General features: G+C 38.6%; 1 protein-coding gene and 2 pseudogenes across 3 annotated transcripts; 2 read left to right on the top strand and 1 right to left on the bottom strand.

Annotated features, from left to right (window-relative positions):
• Positions 1 to 3,854: 3,854 nt before the first annotated feature.
• On the top strand, positions 3,855 to 4,306 carry LOC308632021 (biogenesis of lysosome-related organelles complex 1 subunit 5-like; annotated as a pseudogene). The gene is made up of 2 exons: positions 3,855 to 4,039; positions 4,217 to 4,306. The product of its transcript is annotated as a biogenesis of lysosome-related organelles complex 1 subunit 5-like (transcript).
• A 14,995-nt stretch (positions 4,307 to 19,301) lies between these two features.
• LOC308631910 (suppressor of cytokine signaling 4-like) lies at positions 19,302 to 21,338 on the bottom strand. Its single transcript, XM_081263466.1, has 2 exons — positions 21,076 to 21,338; positions 19,302 to 21,045 (listed from the first exon to the last, which is right to left on the bottom strand). Exon 2 carries the CDS (start codon positions 20,950 to 20,952, stop codon positions 19,636 to 19,638), a length of 1,317 nt encoding a protein of 438 aa, XP_081119592.1. The 5' UTR covers positions 20,953 to 21,045; positions 21,076 to 21,338; the 3' UTR covers positions 19,302 to 19,635.
• A 484-nt stretch (positions 21,339 to 21,822) lies between these two features.
• On the top strand, positions 21,823 to 24,875 carry LOC308631868 (PHD finger protein 12-like; annotated as a pseudogene). The gene has a single exon. The product of its transcript is annotated as a PHD finger protein 12-like (transcript).
• The last annotated feature ends 2,299 nt before the right edge of the window (positions 24,876 to 27,174 follow it).

Raw genomic sequence — 27,174 nt, 5'->3', positions numbered from 1 at the left:
GTGGGCACATTGGAAATGCCAATCACAACAGGAATGGTCACATGCTGTATGCACAAGTTCAGAAAGAGGGAAAGAGATTACCAGGGAAATTTAAAATATACTGACATGAAAATATAACTAAATACATACTGCTAACTAAGTATATCATTTATTTACTATAGCAAAAAGAAATAAGAAGATCTATTTCTCCAGGTACATTTATATACGATATTCCCCCCAACACACACAAAAAAAACCCACCTTGGTCTGGTTCACTCTGACAAGTGAAGAAGCTTTTGCCATACCACAAATGCCCAAATTATTTACATGAATGTGCTGATTTAACTCAGAATTTAAAATGAGAAGGAAATTAACATTAAAAGGTGTGAAGTATTTTATATAAATATTTAATTATATAAATGTGTAATGTATCATGTCTGTGAAAATATTTCACACTTATATAATAAATTATATATAAATTGTAAGAGTATATATTTATAATAGTATTTGTTATTTTTATTTATTTTTGCAATGCTAGGGATTGAACCCACAGCCTCACATGTGCTAGGCAAGTACTGTATACTGAGCTACATCCCTAGTCCCTACTATATATTTATAATATAATAATAAATAAAATATATTCATTATAAAATATATAAGACATAAATTACAGAAAAAGCAATAACTTCTGAAGGATCTATGCTTTCCCCAAAGCCCATCAGTATGTGCTTGATGCAACTTCTCTGCCTAATCATCCTTTGTAGGAATGATCATTAAGGATTTGTTCCAGCACTATATTTCAGCAGAGACCTTCTCAAGTAGGCTGCCTGCACTCTCAACATTGCCCCACAGCACACCACCCTGTGGAGGCCCCAGGGAAACAGAAACCAGCACAGACTGAGCAGATTATCAACAACACAGTGTTCATGCCACTGCCCAGAATGGCTGAATGTGAAGCCACAGCTATTCAATGTGACTGCATGGGAAATGAAGGAGACTGAGTCTTTCCTTTTCTCAAAAACTGACAATGAAATAAGTAATTCTCCCTGTACACAATGACAGAATTTGCAGTTCAGAGGAGAACTCCTAATCCAGTGGCAGTGGGTCAGCCATTGTGCTGGAAGAAAGAGGCCCAAGTTCAAAACCAGATTAAGTCAGCAGCTGGCTAAGGGGATAGGACCCTGGCTGTGTGCCTCAGCCTCTTCATTTATAAGGTGAGCTTGAGACCCTGGCAGTAGAGAGTGGCCTACTCTTTATAAACTCCATCTGCAGGGGCTGGGCATGTAGCTCAGTAGTAGAGATGCTGCTATGTGCAATGCCCTGGGATGTATCATATCATCACCACTGAAAAAATTTTTCTAAAAAAATAGAATTATAAATTGCAGATGGTTGGGGTGGGGATTTCACAGTGAGAACTGCCTTCCTGCTTGCAGACACCTTTGTATACCAGGCTCCTCCTGGAGGTCCCGGCAATCTGGTGTATATGTTTATATCCGATCTAGTTGTCCTGAAAGGTCAAGATCCCTGAAAGCAATTAACAATTTTTATTATTATGACAGTTTTTTTCTGTAAAAGTTTCCCAAACCTAAACAAGCACATTGCCATTCTTGTGTAATGACCAGCCAAATTCTAGCAATTTCAGGAAAGACAGGAGTCTGTTGAATTTAAAACCTAGATTCTTACATAATCTAAACTCTCAGAGCATCAGAAAATGGTTTGAGGAAAACAGATACTTACTGGAAATTATGATTTGGGCTGTGATTTGGACCTAAATGATAAAGCAAAAAGCTAGGTTATTAATACTTCATGATCCAGAGTACAACTGCAGGAATGGTCACATGCTGTATGCACAAGTTCAGAAAGAAGGAAAGAGATTACCAGGGAAATTTAAAATTCACTGACATGAAAAGATATCTAAATACATACTGCTTTCAAGTCATGCTGATGGTAAACAAGGTAGGCACCCATGGGTTGTTTTGTGGTCAGTTGTCCTCATGCCTTGGGCTCTGCTTGGCTCATGAGGACACCACATAATGTCAGAAATCATTAAAATAACAACAACAACAAAAAAACATCAAAAGAAGGGGTGTTTCTATTTATATGAATACTTTGGGGGCTATTTCAGGAATTGCTGCTGTCCCATCTCTCTCCTCATCTAAACATCACACACAAAGCTTGTTTTACTAATTGTGTACAATGGTGTGGACTTGGAAGACAGGCCTGGGGCATTCATAGTGTGGGACCCTCCCACAACCGGGACTAAAGGAGTACATTCTTTCTTGCCATTCAATTCCTTCACCCCATGTGACAAGCACTCTGTCTTCTTGCCCAAGCTGGGCCAGGTGTTCATGGGGCAGGGAGGTGCATGCAGTATTACAAAACCTTGGCACACTCTGGCAAGTGAGCTGAGACCCCTGTGACAGAATCCAACACTCACCTGGCCATCTGCAGTGTGGCCAGCCTCCCCATAGACACCTGAACTGCTGAAATGTGGCCTTTCCACTGAATGATTCAGTTCACCTTGTGTGTCTGGGATTCTTTTCTGGGCTCCATGTTTACAGACCACTCCATCTGTGTCTATTTTCTGTTATTACTAGTAAATGGGTAATAGGTTAAGCCAGTTTGTCACTCTCTGACAAACTCACAAATCAATTCAGCAAAATAGCAAGATACAAAATTGACACCCAAAAATTAATTGTATCTATCTTATCATTTAATATTTAAAATAAATTGTTAGATATATAATAAGATTAGTTTGTTGATAGTATAATTATTTCATTTTCCATGTGAAGAAAGTGATTTGAAAAAAGCTAAGGGATTGTCTAGGTCAGCATCAGCTGAAGACATTGCTCTTTTCTCTTCACTGAATTTCCTCCCCGGGCTACCCGTGCTCCCTTGAATGGTTCTCATTGTTTTATGGCAATATAGATTGTTTTCTACTTGGATGAAGCCCAAAATTGATATGTCCAAAAACGATCTCCATAACTCACTTTAGATTTTTTACTCAAATTAGTGCCATGCCCATATCTATCCCTGTATCTTGGTGAACAGTTTTTAAGTTGGGTTAACTTTAGGATATCTCTTGCCCTAAACTCCCCTAGAATTTCAATTGCTATTCTGAGATTTCACTCTAAGTATGGTGTTTTATTTTTGCAATATTGTGCTAACTGCCACTGCTTTGATTCTTTTCCATTTTTTAAATTATAAAAAGGCAAGGCTGTGAGACTAAAATATGAGGATGGAACTAAGAATAGAGGACATTGGTCATCAGCAAATGAGAAAGAAAGTTTAAAATTAAAATATAGGCAGCTGTTTTATAATAGTGCTTTAGTCATCTCTTTGAAGTAGCCCTTCCTGTATAGGGAAGGCACTGTTGCTGAACCATGGTCCCTCACATGCTGTGCTATTCAGCCTCCTCACCTCTTCTGTGTAATCATATATCCAGAATCCCACATTATTGATTAATTTTGCAATGGGCCTGGATGTTTGGCTAATGAAAAGCAGATTAGGAAAAATGAAACTATTTCTTTTATTCTCTTTGTCTGTTTCTGCTAAGGAACACCATTGCTACTCTTTACAAAAAAATCTTGCCTTGATAGTCAAGAAATAATTTAATCATTTGGGGATTGATACATAATTATTTGGTGTTTTTTCTTAGTCAATTTGAGCTTTCCTTAGGATTCTTGACCAGGCCACAAACCCTTTTTCTCTGTGAATCCCCTAAACTTTTCTGATATTCTTTGCTCTGGAAAGTTTTGGTCTCCTAACTAATATTCAGAAAACAAATTCTGTGCTCCAAGTAATTGATGTCACTCCACAGTCTGACAATGAAAGAGCATTTTGTTCTTAAGAATCTGAAATAGTGGCCAGTCGGGATGAGTGGAGGAGGGACAGAGACCCCTGTGGGTTGTGACATTGCTCCTGGTGGCGGCAGCAGCAAGAAAAGGGACTTGCTGGGGACTGCAGGCTCAGCACTATCATTATCAAAGATCTTGGAGAAATTCATTCAAGGCTTTTGGATCACAGACCAGTTATATAAGGTGAAACTCGTTATTATTTTGTAAAATAATTTGAAGAAAAACGTGGTCTTTGCTAAGACCACGTTTTTCTTCAAATTATTAACTTGGTCTTTGCTGAAGAATGTGTGTTCTTGAAGATTGGAAGACTATGATCCATGAAACAAATGAACATACTCTTCCCAAATGCAGACAAATGATGCAGGACAACTTGAAAGAAGTTCTCCAGAGATTGCAAGCATCTAATGACTCCATCTGTAGACTCTAGCAGAGGGAACAGGAATGAAGAAAGATGTATCATGACCACTTAATAGCTACTGAGAAACAGCATCAACTCCAGTGGGAGGATTTCATGAAAGAACAACCCCACTGTCATGCTGAGGAGGATGAAAAACACAGAAGAACCATGGAGAGGCTTAAAGAGCAATATGCTGAGATGGAGAAGGGACTAGCAAAATTCTCAACTTTTTAAGAACTTGAACCACAATATTGACAAATGAAGAAGATATTGACTCCTCCACAAAATACTCCCACCAAAATTTAGCCTCTGCTTCAAGCTTAGAATACCTTCAGTGGCACTTTACAGAGAAACTGGGGCTGGAGCCTGACTGAATGGCCAATAGAAGAGTGCTATACCATTCCTGTTTTAAGTGCCTAAATATGATCATTTGAATGGGGAAGAAGAGGGGGGAAATTGGATGAATTTACCCTTTTTCAGAATTTGATTTGTTTTCTGATCAAATTCTGAATAGCTGAGAGAACTATAACTACAGACTTCTTAGAAAGATAATTCAACTCATTCTCGTAGAGTGTTGATGTTAATTACTGTAGCTTAAAGGCAGGTAGTGAGAGACAGAAGGATGCATGAAGTGTCATTCCATGAGTAGTGTAAACAAACAGCTGGCCTTGGAACAAAGATCACATTTAAAAGAAGGAATGATCAAAGCATTGTCTCCACTATGACAAAGATAGCTGCAGTGTTGCTGGCACTGCCTGTTGGGAAAGATCAGATTTTGCAGTGCAGCAGAGTGCCCTGCATTTCCCTGGAGGACAAGATGCATGTGTGTTAAGCTTTGTGGCCTTACAGCTCTTAGTATTTTCATCTTTTGAAACATGCTTAGGAGGAAAAGCTTACCAAAATACATTTTGGCTTTTAGCCTTTTTCCAAGAACCACAATCTTGCCCATAGTATTTACCTCATTTTTGTGTCTGTTTTTTTGTGGATAAGCTTTATAAGATAAATAATGTCTATACATGTTCAACTCTTTAATGAGTAATTAGCAAATTCTGCCAAGGAGTTCCTCTGGAATCATATAAGCATTCTGGCTCTGAATGAACCAGAAGTGTTTGTCCATGTGGCAAATGATCCTTGTTAAATGTGAATTCTTTTTAATGTTCACATCTGATCTCATAAGCAGGTGTATTATGATGAAATGTACCAATTTTGTCATCACTCTGATTCTTAAAATTCTGCATTTAGAAATTGAATTGAAGAACTAAGTTGATTTTGTTTGTCATACACCAAGCAAAAGTAAATGCAATAATTTCAAGAGATTTATGGAAAATGAATTTGAGGTATGGCCAAATCTTTGTAATAGTTTTCATTGCTTTTAAGTCAAGAAGGGTACAAGAAAGAAAATATCTAACTCTCTCATCTTATCTCAGTGTTGTGACTGCAGAAAACTGACAATGCTTGACTGTGTAAACTTGTGTCTTACTGTCAAAGCTTCATTCTTGGCTGCATGTTGAAATTGTGATTAAAGTTAATAGAGGAGATGAAAAAGAAAAGAATCTGAAATAGAAAAATTGTTTTGGAAACTCTCCATTGAGCAATTTTTTGAAAATTGAAAAAACTAGATTTTTCTAGGTGTTATAAACCACTGTACACCAAAATTTGATTAATTCTTTTAGTATAGACCACATGGAAACTTCAAATATCCAGCAATAAATGCAGATTGAATTTTTCTCTGTTAGTATTCAAACAATGATTTTTATCCTCTATATATCTTTAAAAAATGAAAGTTATATTTCTATTCCCCAATCTAGAAAATGTTATGTTCACAGTGAATGATTTCTATTAAAACATATTAAAAATCATAATAAATATTTCTCAACAATTCTAATGACTATTAGAATAACCACTTTTTTGTTTTGCATTTGTCATGCTACATTAAAGCATATAAAAATAACTTTATCAGCTACATAGAAACTAAAGATGGTTTGAAATGCAATCAATTTTACCTTAGACTAAAAGGAAAGAAAACACTACTCTCAATCCATATTTAAGTAAATAATGGACTTTACAATATATGGAAAGCATGTTTATCAAGATAGCTAATGCTAATATAAGTTTTCATAGGAACTATAAAGAGGGGGGATATTGCAGTTGTTAGTTTTGTCTACATTGCTATTGACATTAGAAAGCATATTTTATATTATATTACATTTAGGGGGAATTTGGGTAAATTGGTTAGCAGTCTGTCCTTTAGGAGACAGACTATTCTGTGTTTTTATTAATATCACTGGCTATACTATAAATTGGCTATACTATTCCGACACCACAGACTGTATTTTTTCTGAAAAATGAGATGTACATCCTACATATCCCCCTAAATAATAGTTTTTTTAAGCACTATTTTATATTTAGAAAAATCAGTATATTTAAGGATGTTTTTGATTATAGCTTAAAAATTAAGAAGGAAGACTCAAATAAGAAATGTTAAATAGAATCATAATTATACTCTTAGTGATTATTGTAATTAAATTCACCCTGTGTTTTACTTGTGAATTACTTGACATTGAGACAACACTGATGAAATTTCTACTGCTCTGAAAGATTGAGAACAAATTAATTTTTAAAAAATCTACTGGCAATTTAATATGCATATTAATTGATACTTAACTTTATGCACTGAAATTGTTTCCTGAAAAATTAATTACCTTATCCTCCATAAGGGTTAATTATGAAGTAATACAATTTGAAATTGAAAGTGTAAAGGGTGGGGGGAAGATGGCGGCAGGATGTGAGTAAGCCGCTCCGTGCTCTGCGCCGCCGCGCCTGCAACGTATGTCTTAAAAGATGAAGTAAAGATCATTAAAGGAGATCTGTTGACAAAGACTCAGCACCGTGTCAAGAAAGGGGCCTAGGTGGAGTGAATCCGCCATGACTCCAGCCAAGGTGGAGTGAGTCCATCACGACTTCAGCGCAAGCAGTAAGGCTGCAGCCCGAGCTGCCCAGCTCCCTCGGCCCCTTCTCCTTCTCCTCTCTGCCTTTCCGCTTTGCTTCTCCCTAGCCGTCTCTCCTCCCACGCTCAGACCCTAAATCTAGATCTCAATTTCTTTCCCCCACCCCGCCCGCTCTCCCGCGTGTCCGGTACCGGCCTGCGCGGCCCCGAGGCGCTGCCTCCCCTCCCCCAGCCCGCACCCCCTCCCCGGGAGTCCCGAAGGCCACAGCTGGGCCGCCACCGCACTGCTGCCACTGCTTCCTGCGGAGCACCATAGAGCAGACTCTTCACTGCGCGAGTGAGCTGCTGAGTTTAAATGGAACAGCTGATAAGATGAGTGACAATTTAAAATCTAAGTGATCCAACATGGCGGTGGACGTGGAGAGATCAAGTCTCTAACCCCTTCAGCTGCGCGAGCATAGGGAGAAGTAAACTGTCAAAATACTGTTCGCTCAGGACCACTAGGCACTGTTGAGCTGAAGGGGATCCCGGGCGAACAGTCTGCCCCTCTCAGAACACAGCAAGCCCAGATTGGGCTGCATTCTAGTTCTGGTTCGCCTGCTTCTAGTGACTCAGCACTAATGATCCCACTGAAATAACTAGTCGGCCCACCTGAACTCACAGAGGTAAAAGCCAACTGAGCACGATAGTCAGACCCAGGGTATCTCTCTGCTGACAACAGAGGTCCCTTGCACCAGCTACCAGGGGAGTTGCTACCTGAGGGCAAACAAATTTGCTGGGGGTCCTCAGCTGCAAGCCCTACAAACTTAGGGTCTGAGGGAGGCAAACAGAAAGGGTGTGCCCAGGCATCCATGGAAACAGGGCTCCCAAGAGCAACAGACCCGGCGTGTAGCCAGTATTGTGGCGAGCTTCACAGGGGAGCGGGGCCTGGCTTGAGGAACCACAAGAGAAGGCCCTAGGCACTCAGGATTGGAGACCCGCACAGTCTGGGAAGAAGAGCTGAGGAACAGTGATTGGTTCCCACCCATCAAGAAGAGAAGCCTGGCCCAGTTCCCACTTACTGGAAGAGAAGTTAATTGAGCTCTATGACTGCATTTATTATTATTACTATATATTTTTTTAATGATTATTATTGGTATTTTTTTAAATTTCATTTTCACTTTTTGTTGTTGATGTTGTTGCTGCTCTTCAACTTTCTTATTAATGATTTCAATTTTTTTAATTCTTTTTATTCTATTATTATTACTATTATTTTTTTTAAACTTTAATTTCCATTTGTTTATTATCATTATAATTTTTTTTTTGGTTTTAAATTTTTATTTTTTTTTGTTTTTTCTTTCTTTCTTTTCACTTTTTTTCTTTTGTCTTTTCATTTCTTTTCAATTTTCTTATTCCCCCTTTCTCAAATTCTACCTGCCTACACTCACTCTCTTTAGTGACTTCTTCCCTTCCCTTCTAATACCTCTCCTCCCAAGCATCAAATAAATTTATAAGAGTAAACAGTAACTCAGCAGTCAAACAGAACAAGAAGTATCATGAGCATAAAAAAGCAAGGAAGAAAAGGAGTACAAACAATGAAGGACAGCCTAAATATTCAGGAGGACCTGGAGTCATCAGAAAAATGGCCATATAAAGAACTCAAGGAACACCTTAGACAGATGGAAAGGAACTTTAAAGATCACATTGAAAACGAATTGCATAAACAGATAAAAGAAGAAGTTAAGCATCTTTATCAGGAGATAGAGATTATAAAAAAATCAAACAATAATTCTAGAAATGAAGGAAATGATAAACCAAATTAAAAACTCAATTGAGAGTATCACTAACAGAGTGGAGCAAGTAGAAGCCAGAACATCAGATAATGAAGACAAAATATATCATCTTGAAAAGAGTCTAGCCAACTCAGATAGGCTGGTAAAAAATCATGAGAAAAACATCCAAGAGATTTGGGATAACTTAAAAAAACCAAACTTACGAGTCATCGGGATAGAGGAAGGCACAGAGATTCATGCCAAGGGAATGAGTAACTTGCTGAATGAAATAATTACAGAAAACTTTCCAGAAATAAAAAAGGAAACAGATATACAAATTGTAGATGCATACAGGACACCGAGCACACAAAATCACAGTAGACCAACACCAAGACACATTGTTATGAAGATATCCAATATACAGAACAAAGAGAAAATATTAAAAGCTACAAGAGAAAAGAGGCAGATTACATTTAGGGGTAAACAAATAAGGTTAACAATGGATTTTTCATCACAGATGCTGAAAGCGAGAAGATCCTGGAACAATGTATTTCAAACACTGAAAGACAATGGATGCCAACCAAGAATTCTGTATCCAGCAAAATTAAGCTTCAGATACAACAACGAAATAAAAATCTTTCATGATAAACAAAAGCTAAAAGAATTTGTGGCCAGAAAACCAGCATTGCAAAGCGTCTTGAGCAAAACTCTACACGAGGAAGAAATAAAAAACAATAACCAAAACCATCAGCGGGAAGTGCCTCGGTAAAGACAGAGGACGGGGGGAAAGCTAATCATGGAGAAACAAACTAAATTAGAAAAAAAAAGAGATAAATAAACATGGCAGGAAGTACAAACCATTTATCAATAGTAACTGTGAATGTTAATGGCTTAAACTCTCCAATAAAGCGACATAGGCTGGTAACATGGATTAAAAAAACAAATCCAACAATATGCTGCCTCCAGGAGACACATCTGATTGGAAAAGACATACACAGACTCAAGGTAAAAGGTTGGGAAAAAATATACCACGCAAACGGTCCTCGTAAGCAAGCAGGGGTGGCCATTTTCATATCGAATAAAATTGACTTCAAGTCTAAGTTAATCAAAAGGGATAAGGAAGGACATTATATACTGTTAAAAGGAACCATTCACCAACAAGACATAACAATTATCAATATTTATGCACCAAATAATGGCGCTGCGACGTTCATAAAAAAACTCTCCTCAAGTTCAAGAATCAAATAGACCATAACACAATAATCATGGGTGACTTCAACACACCTCTCTCACCATTGGACAGATGCTCCAAACAAAAGTTGAATAAAGAAACTATTGACCACAATATCACAATCAATAACCTAGACTTAACTGACATATATAGAATATATCAACCATCATCAAGAGGATATACTTTTTCTCAGCAGCACATGGAACCTTCTCAAAAATAGATCATATATTATGCCATAGGGCAAACCTCAGTAAATATAAAGGGGTAGAGATAATACCATGCACCTTATCAGATCATAATGGAATGAAACTGGAAATCAATGATAAAAGAAGGAAGGAAAAATCCTACATCACATGGACAATGAACAATACGTTACTGAATGATCAATGGGTTACAGAAGACATAAAGGAGGAAATCAAAAAATTCTTAGAGATAAATGAAAATACAGACACAACATATCGGAATCTATGGGACACAATGAAAGCAGTTTTAAGAGGGAAATTCATCACCTGGAGGTCATTCCTCAAAAAAAGGAAAAACCAACAAATAAATGAGCTCACAGTTCATCTCAAAGCCCTAGAAAAGGAAGAGAAAAACAACAGCAAATGTAGCAGAAGGCAAGAATTAATTAAAATCAGAGCAGAAATCAATGAAATTGAAACAAAAGAAACTATTGAAAAACTATTGAAAAAATTAACGAAACAAAAAGTTGGTTCTTTGAAAAAATAAATAAGATCGACAGACCCCTAGCCATACTAACGAAGAGAAGAAGAGAGAGAACTCAAATTACTAACATACGGGATGAAAAAGGCAATATTACAACAGACGCTTCAGAAATACAGAAAACAATTAGAAATTATTTTGAAAACCTATATTCCAATAAAATAGAAGATAGTGAAGACATCGATAAATTCCTTAAGTCATATGATTTGCCCAGACTGAGGAGGATACTCACAACTTAAACAGACCAATATCAATGGATGAAATAGAAGAAGCAATCAAAAGACTTCCAACCAAGAAAAGCCCAGGACCGGATGGGTATACAGCAGAGTTTTACAAAACCTTTAAAGAAGAATTAATACAAATACTTTTCAAGTTATTTCAGGAAAAAGAAAAAGAGGGAGAACTTCCAAATTCATTCTATGAGGCCAACATCACCCTGATTCCAAAACCAGACAAAGAAACCTTAAAGAAAGAAAACTACAGACCAATATCTCTGATGAACCTAGATGCAAAAATCCTCAATAAAATTTTGGCGAATTGGATACAAAGGCACATCAAAAAAAATGTACACCATGATCAAGTAGGATTCATCCCTGGGATGCAAGGATGGTTCAATATACGGAAATCAATAAATGTTATTCACCACATCAATAGACTTAAAGATAAGAACCATATGATCATCTCAATAGACGCAGAGAAAGCATTCGATAAAGTACAGCATCTCTTTATGTTCAAAACACTAGAAAAACTAGGGATAACAGGAACTTACCTCGACATTGTAAAAGCTATCTATGCCAAGCCTCAGGCTAGCATCATTCTCAATGGAGAAAAATTGAAGGCATTCCCCCTAAAATCTGGAACAAGACAGGGATGCCCTCTATCACCACTTCTATTCAATATAGTTCTCGAAACACTGGCCAGAGCAATTAGACAGACAAAAGAAATTAAAGGCATAAAAATAGGAAAAGAAGAACTTAAATTATCACTATTTGCGGATGACATGATTCTATACCTAGAAGACCCAAAAGGGTCTACAAGAAAACTACTAGAACTAGTAAATGAATTCAGCAAAGTGGCAGGATATAAAATCAACACACATAAATCAAAGGCATTTCTGTATATCAGCGACAAAACTTCTGAAACGGAAATGAGGAAAAACACTCCATTCAAAATATCCTCAAAAAAAAAAAAAATACTTGGGAATCAACCTAACAAAAGAGGTGAAAGACCTGTACAATGAAAACTACAGAACCCTAAAGAGAGAAATAGAAGAGGATCTTAGAAGATGGAAAAATATACCTTGTTCATGGATAGGCAGAACTAACATCATCAAAATGGCGATATTACCAAAAGTTCTCTATATGTTTAATGCAATGCCAATCAAAATCCCAATGGCATTTCTTGTAGAAATAGATAAAGAAATCATGAAATTCATATGGAAAAATAAAAGACCCAGAATAGCAAAAACAATTCTAAGCAGGAAGTGTGAATCAAATGGAATAGCGATAACAGATTTCAAACTATATTACAGAGCGATAGTAATAAAAACAGCATGGTACTGGTACCAGAACAGGCGGGTGGAGCAATGGTACAGAATAGAGGACACAGAGACTAATCCACAAAGCTACAACTATCTTATATTTGATAAAGGAGCTAAAAACATGCAATGGAGAAAGGATAGCATCTTCAACAAATGGTGTTGGGAAAACTGGAAATCCATATGCAACAAAATGAAACTGAATCCCCTCCTCTTGCCATGCACAAAGTCAACTCAAAGTGGATCAAGGAGCTAGATATCAAATCAGAGACTCTCCGTCTGATAGAAGAAAAAGTTGGCTCCGATCTACAGATTGTGGGGTCGGGCTCAAAATTCCTTAATAGGACACCCATAGCACAAGAGTTAATAAGAAGAATCAACAAATGGGACTTTCTTAAACTGAAAAGTTTTTTCTCAGGAAGAGAAACAATAAGAGAGGTTAATAGGGAGCCTACATCCTGGGAACAAATTTTTACTCCTCACACTTCAGATAGAGCCCTAATATCCAGAGTATACAAAGAACTCAAAAAATTAGACAATAAGAAAACAAATAACCCAATCAACAAATGGGCCAAGGACATGAACAAACACTTCACAGAGGAGGACATACAATCAATCAACAAGTACATGAAAAAATGCTCATCATCTCTAGCAGTCAAGGAAATGCAAATCAAAACCGCCCTAAGATACCACCTCACCCCAGTAAGATTGGCAGCCATGATGAAGTCAAACAACAATGAGTGCTGGCGAGGATGTGGGGAAAAGGGTACTCTTGTACACTGCTGGTGGGACTGCAAACGGGTGCGGCCAATTTGGAAAGCAGTATGGAGATTCCTGGGAAAGCTGGGAATGGAACCACCATTTGACCCAGCTATCACCCTTCTCAGACTATTTCCTGAAGACCTTAAAAGAGCACACTACAGGGATACTGCCACATCGATGTTCATAGCAGCACAATTCACAATTGCTAGACTGTGGAATCAACCCAGATGCCCTTCAATAGATGAATGGATGAAAAAATGTGGCATTTATACACCATGGAGTATTACGCAGCACTAAAAAATGACAAAATCACGGAATTTGCAGGGAAATGGATGGGACTAGAGCAGATTATGCTTAGTGAAGCTAGCCAATCCCTAAAAAACAAATACCAAATGTCTTCTTTGATATAATGAGAGCAACTAAGAACAGAACAGGGAGGAAGAGCAGGAAGAAAAGATTAACATTAAACAGAGACATGAGGTGGGAGGGAAAGGGAGAAAAAAAGGGAAATCACATGGAAATGGAGGGAGACCCTCATTGTTATACAAAATTACATATAAGAGTTTGTGAGGGGAATGGGATAACAAACATGGAGGGAAATGAATTACAGTAGATGGGGTAGAGAGAGAAGATGGGAGGGTAGGGGAGGGGGGATAGTAGAGGATAGGAAAGGTAGCAGAATACCACAGTCACTAATATGGCAGTATGTAAAAATGTGATGTGTAACCTATGTGATTCTGCAATATGTATTTGGGGTAAAAATGGGAGTTCATAACCCACTTGATTCTAATGTATGAAATATGATATGTCAAGAGCTTTGTAATATTGTGAACAACCAATAAAAAAAAATATAAGGTTCACCAATAATAACTAAACACCTGAGTTATTCATGAGTCAAAGTAGATGTAGAACTGCAATTACAGATTATGGAAATGTTAAGTACAATTTTAAAAAACTACATATTAAAAACCAATAAAATTTAAATCAGAAAAGTGAAAAAAAGTGTAAATGGTTTTGATGTAATTATATTGTAATACTTAATAATGTAGGTAAGTAAAGATAACCATGATCAAAGAATATTTTTTGCAAAGGTCATTGGAATATTTTTAGCACATTTTGTAGAGGGATGTCTGGGTATGTAAGTAAAAGATGAAAGTGTTTTAATAAGAAAAGTTACCAGTGGGTTTCCTGTGTAGACTCTACAAAAATTTAACAACATTCTCAATATTTCCTTAATACAATGAGTACAATATTTACTAGTGGACAGATTATCAGTTTAGCCTGTGAGTATCAATTATTAGCAGAAAAAGTAAAACAATTATTTTATAAAATGCATCATGCACAAAAATTGAAACATGTAGAGGGACATGTGTTATTTTGCTTTCAGTGATAGAGGTGTTTTAATATTTAAAATGCTTTCATTTAAAAAAAATATTTTCTTTTCTGTGTTAGTTGGAAGACTTCAGTTTTGACAAAATACAATGGTGACCCTTCTTTCAAAAAGTCTATTTCATTCTATCTTTAATAGAAAATTTCTTGCAATTTAATTAACCTCCAGTATCTAGAGGGATAACTTCAAAAATTGTAAAAACACTATGAATCACAGTTGGCTAATTACAGTAATTTTCAATAATTTTTCTTCTTTAATATACTCTATGCAGAACAAATATTTGACTTTCAGACATTGAGATGTGTTAATTCATTTAAATTTATTTAATTCCCATTTTAGAAAATTTATTTCTGATGATCCATCAATAAATTTATAAATGTTTTATAAATAATCATTTATAAATAAACTTAGAAATAATTTATAAATAATAATAATAATAAATTTGTAAATAATCATTTTTTATTCCTGTTTTAGTGTTTTGCACAATTATATTCTCAAGAACTTTTTATACTCTGTTTTATTCTGTTGATCTCCTTACTGCTTTTATGAGATCCCCTTTTTATCCTCTCTTTTTAGCTTCCAAATGAGAGGGAAAACATTTGATATTTGATTTCCTGAGTCCCTTAGTATAATGTTCTTCAGTTTCTTCCATTTACCAGAAAATAACATAATTTCATTCTTCTTTCTGGCTGATTAAAACTCCTTTGTGAATAGACACCACATTTTCTTTATTCATGTTTATTGATGGGCACCTGAACTGCTTTCATAGTTCAACTATTGTGAATTGTCTTGCTATAAACATTGGTATGTATATATCACTGTAGTATGTTGCTTTTAGTTCTTTTGTATAAATATGTAAGGAGTGAGATAGCTAGGTTTTGTTTGTATCATATGTGGTCTTTTGAGGAATCTCGATCCTGCTTTCCAAATTAGTCCTACTAATTTACAGTCTACCAAGAGTGTACCTTTTCCTACATATCCTAGACAGCATTTATTATTATTTCTGTTCTGGATTGACATTCTAATTGGAGTGAGGTAAACTCTCAGTATAATTTTGATTTGCATTTCCCAGTTTGCTAGGAATGTTGAACATTTTTTCATATATTTTCTAGCCACTTGTATTTCTTTCTCTCTTTTCTTTTTCTTTCTTTCTTGATAAATATCCATATAGTTAATTTGGCTGTTTATTTATTAGGTTATTTGTTTTTCTGGTGTTAAGATTTTGAGTCCTTTATATATTCTTCACATAAATATCCCATCAGAGGAGGAGTTGCCAAAGATTTTCTCCCATTTTGTATATTCTCTGAACATTCTTGTTTCTTTTGCTGTGAAACAGATTTTTAATTAGATGCCATCCCACTTATTGATTCTTGGTTTTATTTCTTGAACTTTAGAAGTCTTGTTAAGGAATTCAATACTTGTATGCACTAATATATTGGAGAATTGACTCTTAAGTTGTGAGATTTTTGTTTTTGTTTTTGTTCCTAGCAATTAGAGTGTTAACTCCTAGATCTTTGATTCACTTCGAATTGACTTTTGTGTAAGGTGAAAGATTGGGATCTAGTTTCCTTCTCCTATGGGTTTTCCCAGCACAATTTGTTAAAAAGGCTCTCTTTTCACCCACTTAATATTTTTGGCATCTTTGTCAAGGATCAGATGACTGTATCTACGTGGATTTATCTCTCTGTTTTCTATTCCATTTCATGACTCTTTTCATGCCAATACCATGTTGTCTTTGTATAGTATAATATAGCATAATAAAGTATAATTTCAGATCAGTTATTGTGATGTCCTAAGCATTACTCTTACTGCTTAGAATTGCTTTGGCTATTCTAGTTCTTTTATTTTGCCATATGAAATTTAAGATTGGTTTTTATGCTTCTGTGAAGAATAGCTGTGGAATTTTGATGGGGATTATGATAAATCTGTATATAGCTTTTGGGAACATGCCATTTTGACAATATTAATTCTGCCAATCCAGGAACATGGGAAGTATTGCCATATTCTAAGGTCTCCTTCAATTTGTTTTCTTCAGTGATAATATTCACTGCACAGTTCTTTCACCTTCTTTGTTAGATTTATTCCAAGGATTTTAGTTTTTTGAGTCTATTGTGAATGGAATTGTTTCCCTGAATTCTTTCTCAGCAGAATCATTATTGGAGTATAGAAAAGCTATTGATTTTTCTATGTTAATCTTGTATACTGAAACTTTTCTGAGTTTATTTATAAGATGACAGATAAATCCACCTAGATACAGTATTCTGGTGGTGTTTGTTGAGTCTTTGAAGTATAGTATTATGTAATAAACAAACAGAAATAAATTGACTACTGCTTTTCCTATTGGTCTTCCTTTAATTTCCTTCTCTTGCCTGATTGCTCTGCTAGAGTTTCAAGGACAATATTGAATAAGAAAGGTGAGAGTGGACATACTTGTCTTGTTCTTGATTTTAGAGAAAATGTTTTCCGTTTTTCTCCACTCACTATGATGATAGATTTTGGTTTGTCATATATAGACTTTATGATATTGAGTGGAGTTTACATTGTATACATCAAAATATCAGTAGCAATAGTAGAATTTTAATCCATTATTCCACATATAAAATGAAGTAATGTAATGATTAATGAACAAATAAAGTTGATTATTGGAAATTTTATGATTAAATTGATACATTATGAAAGTTTGCCCACGGCTTTTCTAGCACAATCTTATAGGAGAAGAGTCAGATCATGAACAATTATCTTTCACCTAAAACATTTTTTCTAATTAGGGTTTAACCTAGCAATCTCTAATAGAAGTGTAAAATTTAGAAATATTGAATGCTTTAGATCTCAGCCTAAATGTAAAATTGGCAAATATATAAAATTAATCATGGAAATTTTAAGGTCAGGCAACAGCAGCAACAAAAAGGAGGCAAATCTAAAGAGGCTGCTGAATGAGGCTTTATTGAGATTCCACTCCCAGGTGGAACTCTATCAGAGCGGAAAGGAAGAGGGTTTGAGGAGAAACCGCATTGGGGCTCTACTGGACTGGAATTTTATGGGGCTTACAACAGGAAGGGAAGGGATCGCGACAGGAAAAGGGGTTTTTAGAGTTCCTTGTCCCACTGAAGTTGGTTGGGGGAACTGGCTGAGATCCAGGATTGGCCAGGAGACCCTGATGATTGACAGGCAGTTCCCTTGGTGCCTGATTGATGTTTCTTTTGCACTTGGGGGCTGCTTGGTACTTTGTACCTAAGTCACCACCACCCTTTCAGAAATAATTCTCCAAGTTTCCATATATTCTGAAGGAAATTATAATTTATCTAAGGTCTCATATTTCATTAACAGAAAATCACTTTAGATTCAATTTCTATTAAAGGTTTGAATGTGATAACCAAAAATGGCAAAGGAATTTACCCTACCATAGTCAATGGTGACCATCCTGTATAAATATCATTCAGATGGCTTTCCAATTTTTAATGGTATTTTTAGAAATATTTTGTAGTGTATGTAAATGATTTCAGATATTTGCATAAGAACATCAATGTTACCTATTTTATATTACTTATTAATAATACTGTTTATTTTTTATAATTTATAATATATAATATAAAATGTTTTATAATTGTTTATATGTTTATGTTTAGTATAAGTGTGTTCTTATTCAATAACCACACCTCTGTTTATTTCAGAACCTCAGTAATTTGTGCCTCCACCAAAGAGAAAAACGTGAATATTTTTATTCACCTCTGCTACATGTATTCCTATTGGAAACAAGTTATTTGTTATATTATTTAAAACTTTATTGTTAGAAAAGTCCCAATCCTAAAATAATTTTAAATACTCAACAATAAAGCTTAGGTTTTCATTGGATTTTTACAAAATGTGATTCAACTACCTGGCCTTGAAAATATGGCTAGGGTTGTTTTTCTGATGCCTAAACAAACTACTGTGATGCCCTCTGCTCCAGTGCATCCTTGAGTCACCCTGGATGCTTTGATTAACACACACTGCAACAATTTATTTCTGGCAGTGAGCCGAATAGAATACATTAAGTCCACATCTTGCATTCTGAACTGCTTTCTGTGTACTTTGAATTGTAATTCAAGGCATTGAGATCAGGCTCTAAATTGCTGGATATTTTAGCCCCTAGTGTTCTGTTAAATTTTTAGTCCCCTTTGTTCTGTCATGGTGGAAATTTCCCTGATAAGGTGACTCCATGTGTGTGATTTGGGTGTTAGAAAGATGACAGTATGCATCTTTCTCCCTTTCTCAGAGAAATCATGAAAATATGCCTTCCCATACATTAAGCAGGACTCGAGAGCATGCCAGTGCTGTTGCAAGCTCCAGTGAAACTCTCATTCCCAAGGGAAAATATAGGAAAAGGAACTAGATATAATTTTCTTCCAGTTTTTATATGTTTGCTTGTCTAATGAGTAGAGAGGTAAAACTAAGCACCCAAATATATTCACTCCATGCTCCAAATCCCTTAAGAGTGTTAATCTCCTTTCATAGTTAAACATTTACTATTTACTTGTCTTCAAATAAACAGAGACTACAGAAAGCAGTGGGTAGTGAGTTTAGTAAAGAACGCTGGTACTTTGCAAAAGAAGAGAGATTAATACTGTTCTTGCTGAAATATGTATGTGATATACCCAGAAAAATCCACAAATGGATCATGAGGGACGCACAGCTGACACAGAATATGAAAATTTCTTTACTTAAATATCTTTTTTTTTTGAAAAGAACATAAATTTATTATTAAAGAAAAATACAGAATATCCAAATGTATTTGTAATGCCTACCAAATTTCAAATATGCCTGGACCATCTATAAGTTAAGGAAAGAAAATTTTAAGTATACAATTTTCACAATAAAAACCCAAACTGAACATACATGGTTAAAAATATATGTTAATATCCAACAATTAGTGTAGCATAAGAAAAATAAACAGATCAAGCAGAGGCTTATTTTTGATTCCAACTGCCTTTGTAGAAAAATTCAAAGAGGAATAACAAAAAATAAAAATAAAATGTTAAATGAAAATACATATGCAATTATTCCCATGTTACTACCCTTTTCCTAGCATTGTTGTTCTGGCGCATCAATCCTGAGTACTGTAACTTTTGATTTATAATGATACTCCTTCAAATATAATTTCATAGAAGGAGGAATTGGAAGGGCATCAATACCATCATAAGTTGTACAATTACAAATAACTGTTCTGCAAATATGCTGCAGGGAAAAGGGGAAAGTCCGAATTAAAGGAGTGGATAAAAGTGGTTCAAAGAACATACAGGCGCTTGGGTCCTTATAATGTTCCAGGAGCCCAGTAATATCAGGAGAATGGAAGACACAAGGATCATGTGCATCAAAGCTAAAGTTGTGATTCCATTGTTCAATTCTAGCATGGAGAGAACGACTATAGCGTCTAAAACTAACAGAGAATAAATAGTCTTCCTGTGCTGAGTCTCGAAGTAAAAAGGTACCTTCTGGTTTTCCTTCTAGTAGAGCTTCAGCTGCATATTTATCCATAACTCCCCAGTAACATGGATTGTTATTGATCTGAAGGAGGTCTGGTACAAGACAGTGAACATAATCAATCTGGGTGTGGTACTTAGGAGGTGTTTCCAACTGTAGGATATCATCATCCATTTCCCATTTGGGTTTGTTTCTTTTTCTGGAACTTGTGCAAAGTGTTATAATTTCATCATCTGAATCCATATCACTATCTTCTATACTGTTATTTGGACCTAGATTCATCATAGAGCCAGTCATGGGACCACCTCTACATGAAGCATTGTTGGTAGTTACGACACAAGGTTGAACATTGGTATGAGAGAAACAGTTTACATCTTCCATGTTTCTTCGTTTTAGCTGACCATCCCTCAATTCACTCTGAGACAAGTCTGTGCTTACCCATTCATCTGATTTGGGACTTATAGGAGCAGTGTGTCGTTTAATAAAATGCCACCTGAAGGCTAAATCTGATCGAGGTGGAAAAGGACACTTAGCTAACATTAGTTCACTGATATGAATTTTTCTTTTAGATGGAAGCCCGGAAGAGTGCCGACTACAATTCTTTATTGGAAAACACTGCCCTACAGCATCTTGCAATTTTTGTTTAAGAGATCGTCCTAAAAATCTATGACCACAGGAATGATCTAAGTCCAACTCAATGGATGAACAGCTGTGATTTCTTTCTTGGCTCCTTAAAGGAACTTCAGTTTTCTCTATAGTAACCACTGTTTCAGCATCTGAACAACTCTCACTCTTTTTGGACCAAAACAACTTCTTTCCACTCCACACATAACCATCCTTTCTGTCAGCACTTCTACTTCGACTAGTTTTGGGTCTTACATCTATATTTTTACTATTATTTTCACTACTTTCTGCCATTTTAACAAATGTATCCACAGATTCCAGTGTTATAAATACTGCTTTTTCAGTTTTTCTGACAGGATGTTTCTTCTGAGCACTTTCCGGATGTATCTCCCAAAGGGCAGCTTAACTGGGGCTGACCGAGTAATTGCCGCCATCACCATAGTCGTGGCTCTCAGCGCACGTTCAAGTGGAGAAAGAAGGCCCAGCCACTCCTCGCACCTCCGGTGGATCCTACCAGGCGGTTGCCTTCCTGCCAATCCCGTGCCCCTCCCCTCGACGACCGGTTCCCGTCTCAGACTTCGCGGTCACCGCCTCCGCCGGCCTCCACTTCCGCGTTCAGCTCCCTCTTTTCCACGCTCACTGTCCCAGCAGCCGGTTCTTTGCCTCCCGGCCGGCGCGCAGCTGACGCCACCATCAGCGACCTTACTTAAATATCTTACTGATGAAAACAACCCAAGGGAGAGCCGCGATCCCGGGGCGCCTGCGCGGGTGGCTTTGCGGGCGCTCGCCGTAAGTTTGCGCCAAGTGCGCGGCAGCCGGGACGCAGACGGCGGCGGCGAGAGGCGGAGCCCGGGGACCACCCCCCAATACCCTCCCCCAAGTCACCTCACGTACCACAACCTCACCTAACCTCTCAGCCCCGCCCCCATCCCCCCAACCCCGGGATGGCAGAGCCCGCCAGCCTTCCCGGCCGGACCAGCGGTCGCCAGCGCCGGCTTTAGCCTGTGGGACTAGGCCCCGCCGAGGCCTGACCTCCGGAGCCAGGACCCACTGTGCAGTCAGCCGCTGGGCCGGGACTGAGGGGCCACTCCCCCCTCACGGCCGTGGGGAGGACGCTGCAGTCCCAGGAACAGGGGGCCTGGGGGTGGGGGTGGGGGGCCTGGGCGAGGAAGTCGGGACCCGTGTTGGGAAAAAAGAAGGGGAACCGGGGTCAGGAGCTCCCCCCTTCCCCCAAATCCCCCCTCCCCCCGGGGTTGGGGGGGCCGGAGCAGAGAGCGCCCAGCCCGGGAGTTGGATGAATGTGGGAGAAAATGGAGACCAAGATGATCATGTACGACTTGGATACGTCGGGAGGGCTGATGGAGCAAATCCAAGCTCTGCTGGCTCCCCCCAAGTCGGACGAGGCAGAAAAGCGGAGTCGGAAGCCGGAGAAGGAGCCCCGAAGAAGCGGCAGGGCCACCAACCACGACAGCTGCGGTAGCTGCAAGGAAGGTGGAGATCTCCTGTGCTGCGACCACTGCCCGGCTGCCTTCCACCTCCAGTGCTGAAACGAGAGCAGAAAAAGGAGCTGGGCCTTGTCAATGGACTGGTGGACAAAACTGGCAAACGGACTACATCACCCAACAGTGACACTGACTTGTTGGACAGATCAGCTAGCAAAACTGAACTCAAGGCCATTGCCCATGCCCGGATTCTGGAAAGGAGAGCCAGCCGGCCTGGCAACCCCACATCCAACGTCAGCACAGAGACTCCCACCTCTGAGCAGAACGACGTTGATGAGGACATCATTGATGTGGACGAGGAGCCAGTAGCAGCAGAGCCTGACTATGTGCAGCTCCAGCTGAGGCGGCCTTTTGAGCTGCTTATTGCTGCCGCCATGGAGCGGAACCCTACCCAGTTGCCCAATGAACTGACTTGTACCACTGCACTACCAGGTTCTAGCAAGAGGAGAAGAAAGGAGGAAACCACAGGGAAAAATGTAAAGAAGACACAGCATGAGTTAGATCACAATGGTCTTGTTCCCTTACCGGTCAAAGTCTGCTTCACGTGTAACAGGAGCTGCCTGTGGCCCCTCTCATCCAGTGTGACTATTGCCCCCTCCTGTTTCATATGGACTGCCTCGAGCCACTGCTCACTGCCATGCCCCTGGGCAGATGGATGTGTCCGAATCACATCGAACATGTGGTGCTGAACCAGAAGAATATGACAATGAGCAATCAGTGCCAGGTGTTTGATTGTTTCCAGGACACCATTTCATAGCATGTCGTCAAAGTGGACTTCCTGAACCGAATCCATAAGAAGCACCCTCCTAACCGCCATGTGCTACAGTCAGTCGAAAGAAGAAGCCTGAAGGTTCCCGATGCTATAAAATCTCAGTACCAGTTTCCACCCCCTCTCATTGCACCTTCGGCCATTCGGGATGGGGAACTGATCTGCTATGGGATTCCTGAGGAATCACAGACGCACCTTTTGAACTCTGAGCACTTAGCCACCCAAGCAGAACAGCAAGAGTGACTCTGTAGTGTTGTTGCGGCTCCAGTGCAGCATATTGAAACATTTATCTGCTAAGCAGATGCCTTCGCATTGGGACTCTGAACAGACAGAGAAGGCTGATATTAAGCCTGTTATTGTGACTGACAGCTCAATCACCACATCCCTGCAAACCACTGACAAGGCACCTACACCTTCCCACTACCCCTTGTTCTGCCCCTCAGGGATTAGCACCCAGAATTCCCTGAGCTGCTCTCCACCCCACCAGCCCCCAGCCCTAGAGGACATCAGCTGCAGTTCTTGTGTGGAAAAATCCAAGAAAGCCCCTTGTGGGACTACCAATGGGCCAGTGAACACAGAGGTGAAAGCCAATGGCCCCCACCTCTACAGCAGCCCCACTGATTCCACGGACCCCCGGCGACTTCCAGGTGCCAACACCCCCCTACCTGGCCTTTTACATTGGCAAGGCTGGCCTTGGCCCCTCACGCCACCAATGGCTGGGGGGCTTCAGAATCACACCGTCGGCATCATTGTGAAGACAGAGAATGCCACTGGCCCCAGCTCTTGCCCCCAGAGGAGTTTGGTTTCTGTCCCAAGCCTGCCCCCTTCCATTCCCAGCTCTTGTGCCAGTATCGAGAACACCAGCACTTTGCAAAGAAAGACTGTCCAGTCACAGATAGGACCTATGTTGACAGATTCAAGGCCACTGGGCTCACCTCCAAATGCCACCCGGGTGCTCACTCCCCCGCAAGCAGCAGGAGATGGTATCTTGGCCACAGGAGCCAACCAAGGATTCTGCTCACCAGTGCCATCATCAGATGGCAAGGTTAGCCCCGGCACATTATCCATAGGAAGCGCTTTAACCGTACCCTCTTTCCCAGCCAACTCTACTGCCATGGTGGACCTCACCAACTCACTTGGAGCATTTATGGATGTCAATGGAGAAATCAAGATAAATATGCTGGACGAGAAGCTGATCAAGTTTCTGGCCTTGCAGAGAATACATCAGCTTTTCCCCTCCCGGGTCCAGGCTTCACCGGGCAGTGTTGGGACACATCCACTGACTTCCGGAGGGCACCACACAGAAGTGCAAAGAAAGGAAGTACAGGCCCAAGCTGTGTTCTACCCCCTCTTAGGGTTAGGAGGAGCTGTGAACTTGTGCTATCGAACCCTCTACATCGGGCCAGGAGCTGACATGGATGTGTGCCTTACAAACTATGGTCACTGTAACTACGTGTCCGGGAAACATGCCTGCATATTCTACGATGAGAATACCAAACATTATGAGCTGTTAAACTACAGTGAGCATGGGACAACAGTGGACAATGTGCTGTATTCATGTGACTTCTCTGAGAAGACCCGCCAACCCCCGCTCCCCCAAGCAGTATTGTTGCCAAAGTGCAGAGTATCATCAGGATGAAGAGCCAAGTGAAGAGGCAGCCATGATGAGTTCCCAGGCCCAGGGGCCACCACGGAGACCCTGCAATTGCAAAGCCAGCAGCTCAAGCTTGATTGGGGGCAGTGGGGCCGGCTGGGAGGGCACGGCCTTACTGCACCATGGCAGCTACATCAAGCTGGGCTGCCTGCAGTTTGTCTTCAGCATCACTGAGTTTGCGACCAAACAGCCCAAAGGTGATGCCAGCCTGCTGCAGGATGGGGTCTTGGCTGAGAAGTTGTCTCTCAAGCCCCACCAGGGCCCTGTGCTGTACTCCAACTCCGTTCCCTAGGGCTGGTGACTACCCTGCCACCAGCCTATATACCCACCCAAGACTCCTGCAATGCAAAAATGTACACAAACCAAGCCCGGGTGTTTTCTATACTCTACCAGAAACCCTTCAACTACAATCTTTGCATGAAATGAAGAAAACCTTTTGACTTTTTTAAAAATCCTTTTTCTTTTCTCAAGTTCTAGGGGGCATTTGCACATATATTTGTACTCAACATTTCATGGGAAAGTGGCAGACCCGAGCTGAGGAACAGCATGGGCAGGGAGGGGAAGATCCATGGTCTGGACACTTCCTCCAATACAAACCCTTCCCCCACCTCCTGCTCCCTCCCCCTCACCGGCCATTGTAAAATAATCAGAAATTTGTTCTATTTTGTGGCAGTGACAATAGTTTTATATTAAAAGAAAAAATACAGTTTTCATACAGCAAAATCTATACAGTATCATTGTTTTATTTAATATAAAGATCGCTACCCACCCTCTTTCCATGGTTCCCACCCCCCAAGTTATTTTCCCTTTCTGCAGCGGTTGCACTACAGGTAGCTACTGTGTATTATGGACAAATGAAAAATGAATTCTTTTTCTGGCTGTCCATCTATTTTATTTCAAATAAGGAAAAAGTGTATTTGGATTTTGTGTAAATACATCTAGTGATGACATTTTTTCAATGTTTTTAAAAACTGTGTACAGTACTACATGTGGTAGAGCGTTTTCTCAAATTGTCTATTGTAGCAAAAATGCTCTTGTCATAAACCCGTTTTGTCTCCTTTTTTTTTTTTTGTTCTCTTGCCACTTCTCTCCTTTTCCTCCCACCCCTGGCTCCCTCCTCTCCTCCCACCCCCACAACTAGTACCAATGTGCATAGTAATTGTAATGTTTTAGACTTTACAGAAACTTTCCTGTATTCTGTATGTAAAAAAAACAAAAAATATTTCAAAAAAAAAAGAAAGAAAACAACCCAAAATGCAGAATCCTGAATTACTCCAAATAGAAATCTAAAAATATGTAAATATATTTTCCTAAATAAAAGGAATTTAATTTTAGTTCAATTCAAAATTACTCTGGGCAGCATTAGATAAATTATAATTCAACATTATAATATTATATTATTAAAAAGATGTTTATTATGAAAAAATCAAATATAATAAAATCAATATAATCAAGCATCTAGATTGAATGTCTAAGTTTGCAAGTTATGCAATGCTCATAAAACTAATTGATACTCAAGTTGCAGTAAAATAAATGTAAGATAAAAATTCAGAATATAGGCTATTTTACAAAACAAAAATTTCTACTTTCTTACATAAGAAATGAAAAGGAAAATATAGGTAGATTTAATGAAACTAATCTCAAAACTTGATTTTTCTATATGTGGCATAAAAGAAATATTTTAAAATAATGTAAGACCATCAGGGACATGTGGATACTGACTTGAAATTTGTTTATAATTCTGCAGTTTTTATTGTTTTATGCATGGAATTGGAATTGCAGTTAAGTTTTGTTAAAGTGCCACTATTTTGTACTGAAATTATTATGGATGAAATGCTATGCTATTTTAAATGTACCTCAAAAATAATTTGAAAGGACTGGAAAATATGGTTAAATAATATTGGCTATAAGTTGATAATTGCCCAGGCGAGTCCATTATACTATTCTCTATATTTATGAATACAATTGAATTTTTGGTGATAAAAAGATAAAAGAGTGTCTTGAAGCTAATTCTTATGAAACCAGCATTTCCATTAGGTTTCATATTCAAATTTTACTCCACTCTCCTTCTTATACATAATGTTAGATAACTGACCTGGTGTGTCAATTAGCTTCCCACTGTTTTAGCATATGCTTGTGATAAATAAAAAAAAAAAAAAAGGAAGGTACACAGATATGGAGGCTTCAGCCTATGGTTTATTGGATCATTGGTTTGGAACCCGGGTCAAGATAGCATATCATGATGGGGAGTGCATGGCTGAGGAAGCTGCTCACCTCATAGTGGCTAGAAGCAGAAAGAGGAAGCAGATGGGTTCCCCTTCACAACATAAAGCACAGTGACCTAACTTTCTTCCACTAAGCACCACTTCTTAAAAGTTCCACCATCTCTCAATAGCAGCACAGTATTGCAAATAACCTTTAACACATAGGCCTTCAGGTATACTTATCCAAAATGTAGCATGACATATGAGCCTGAATTAAGAGTATTGATAAAGATAACCTTAGCTAATAAGGAGTTTGAGGTGTATTTAAAAAATAATGTAACTTTGTATAGTTGAATATACAGGGATGTTCAGGAATATATCATATAT

Source organism: Spermophilus citellus, assembly GCF_964194105.1.
Source record: "Spermophilus citellus genome assembly, chromosome: 12".
NCBI classification, from domain to species: Eukaryota; Metazoa; Chordata; class Mammalia; order Rodentia; family Sciuridae; genus Spermophilus; species Spermophilus citellus.
Note: the sequence above shows the minus strand (reverse complement) of the source record. Positions and strands in the feature narration are given on the sequence as shown.

Excerpts from the sequence above, each read along its gene's own strand:
- LOC308631910 (XM_081263466.1), bottom strand. The coding sequence starts at position 20,952 with ATGGCAGAAAGTAGTGAAAATAATAGTAAAAATATAGATGTAAGACCC.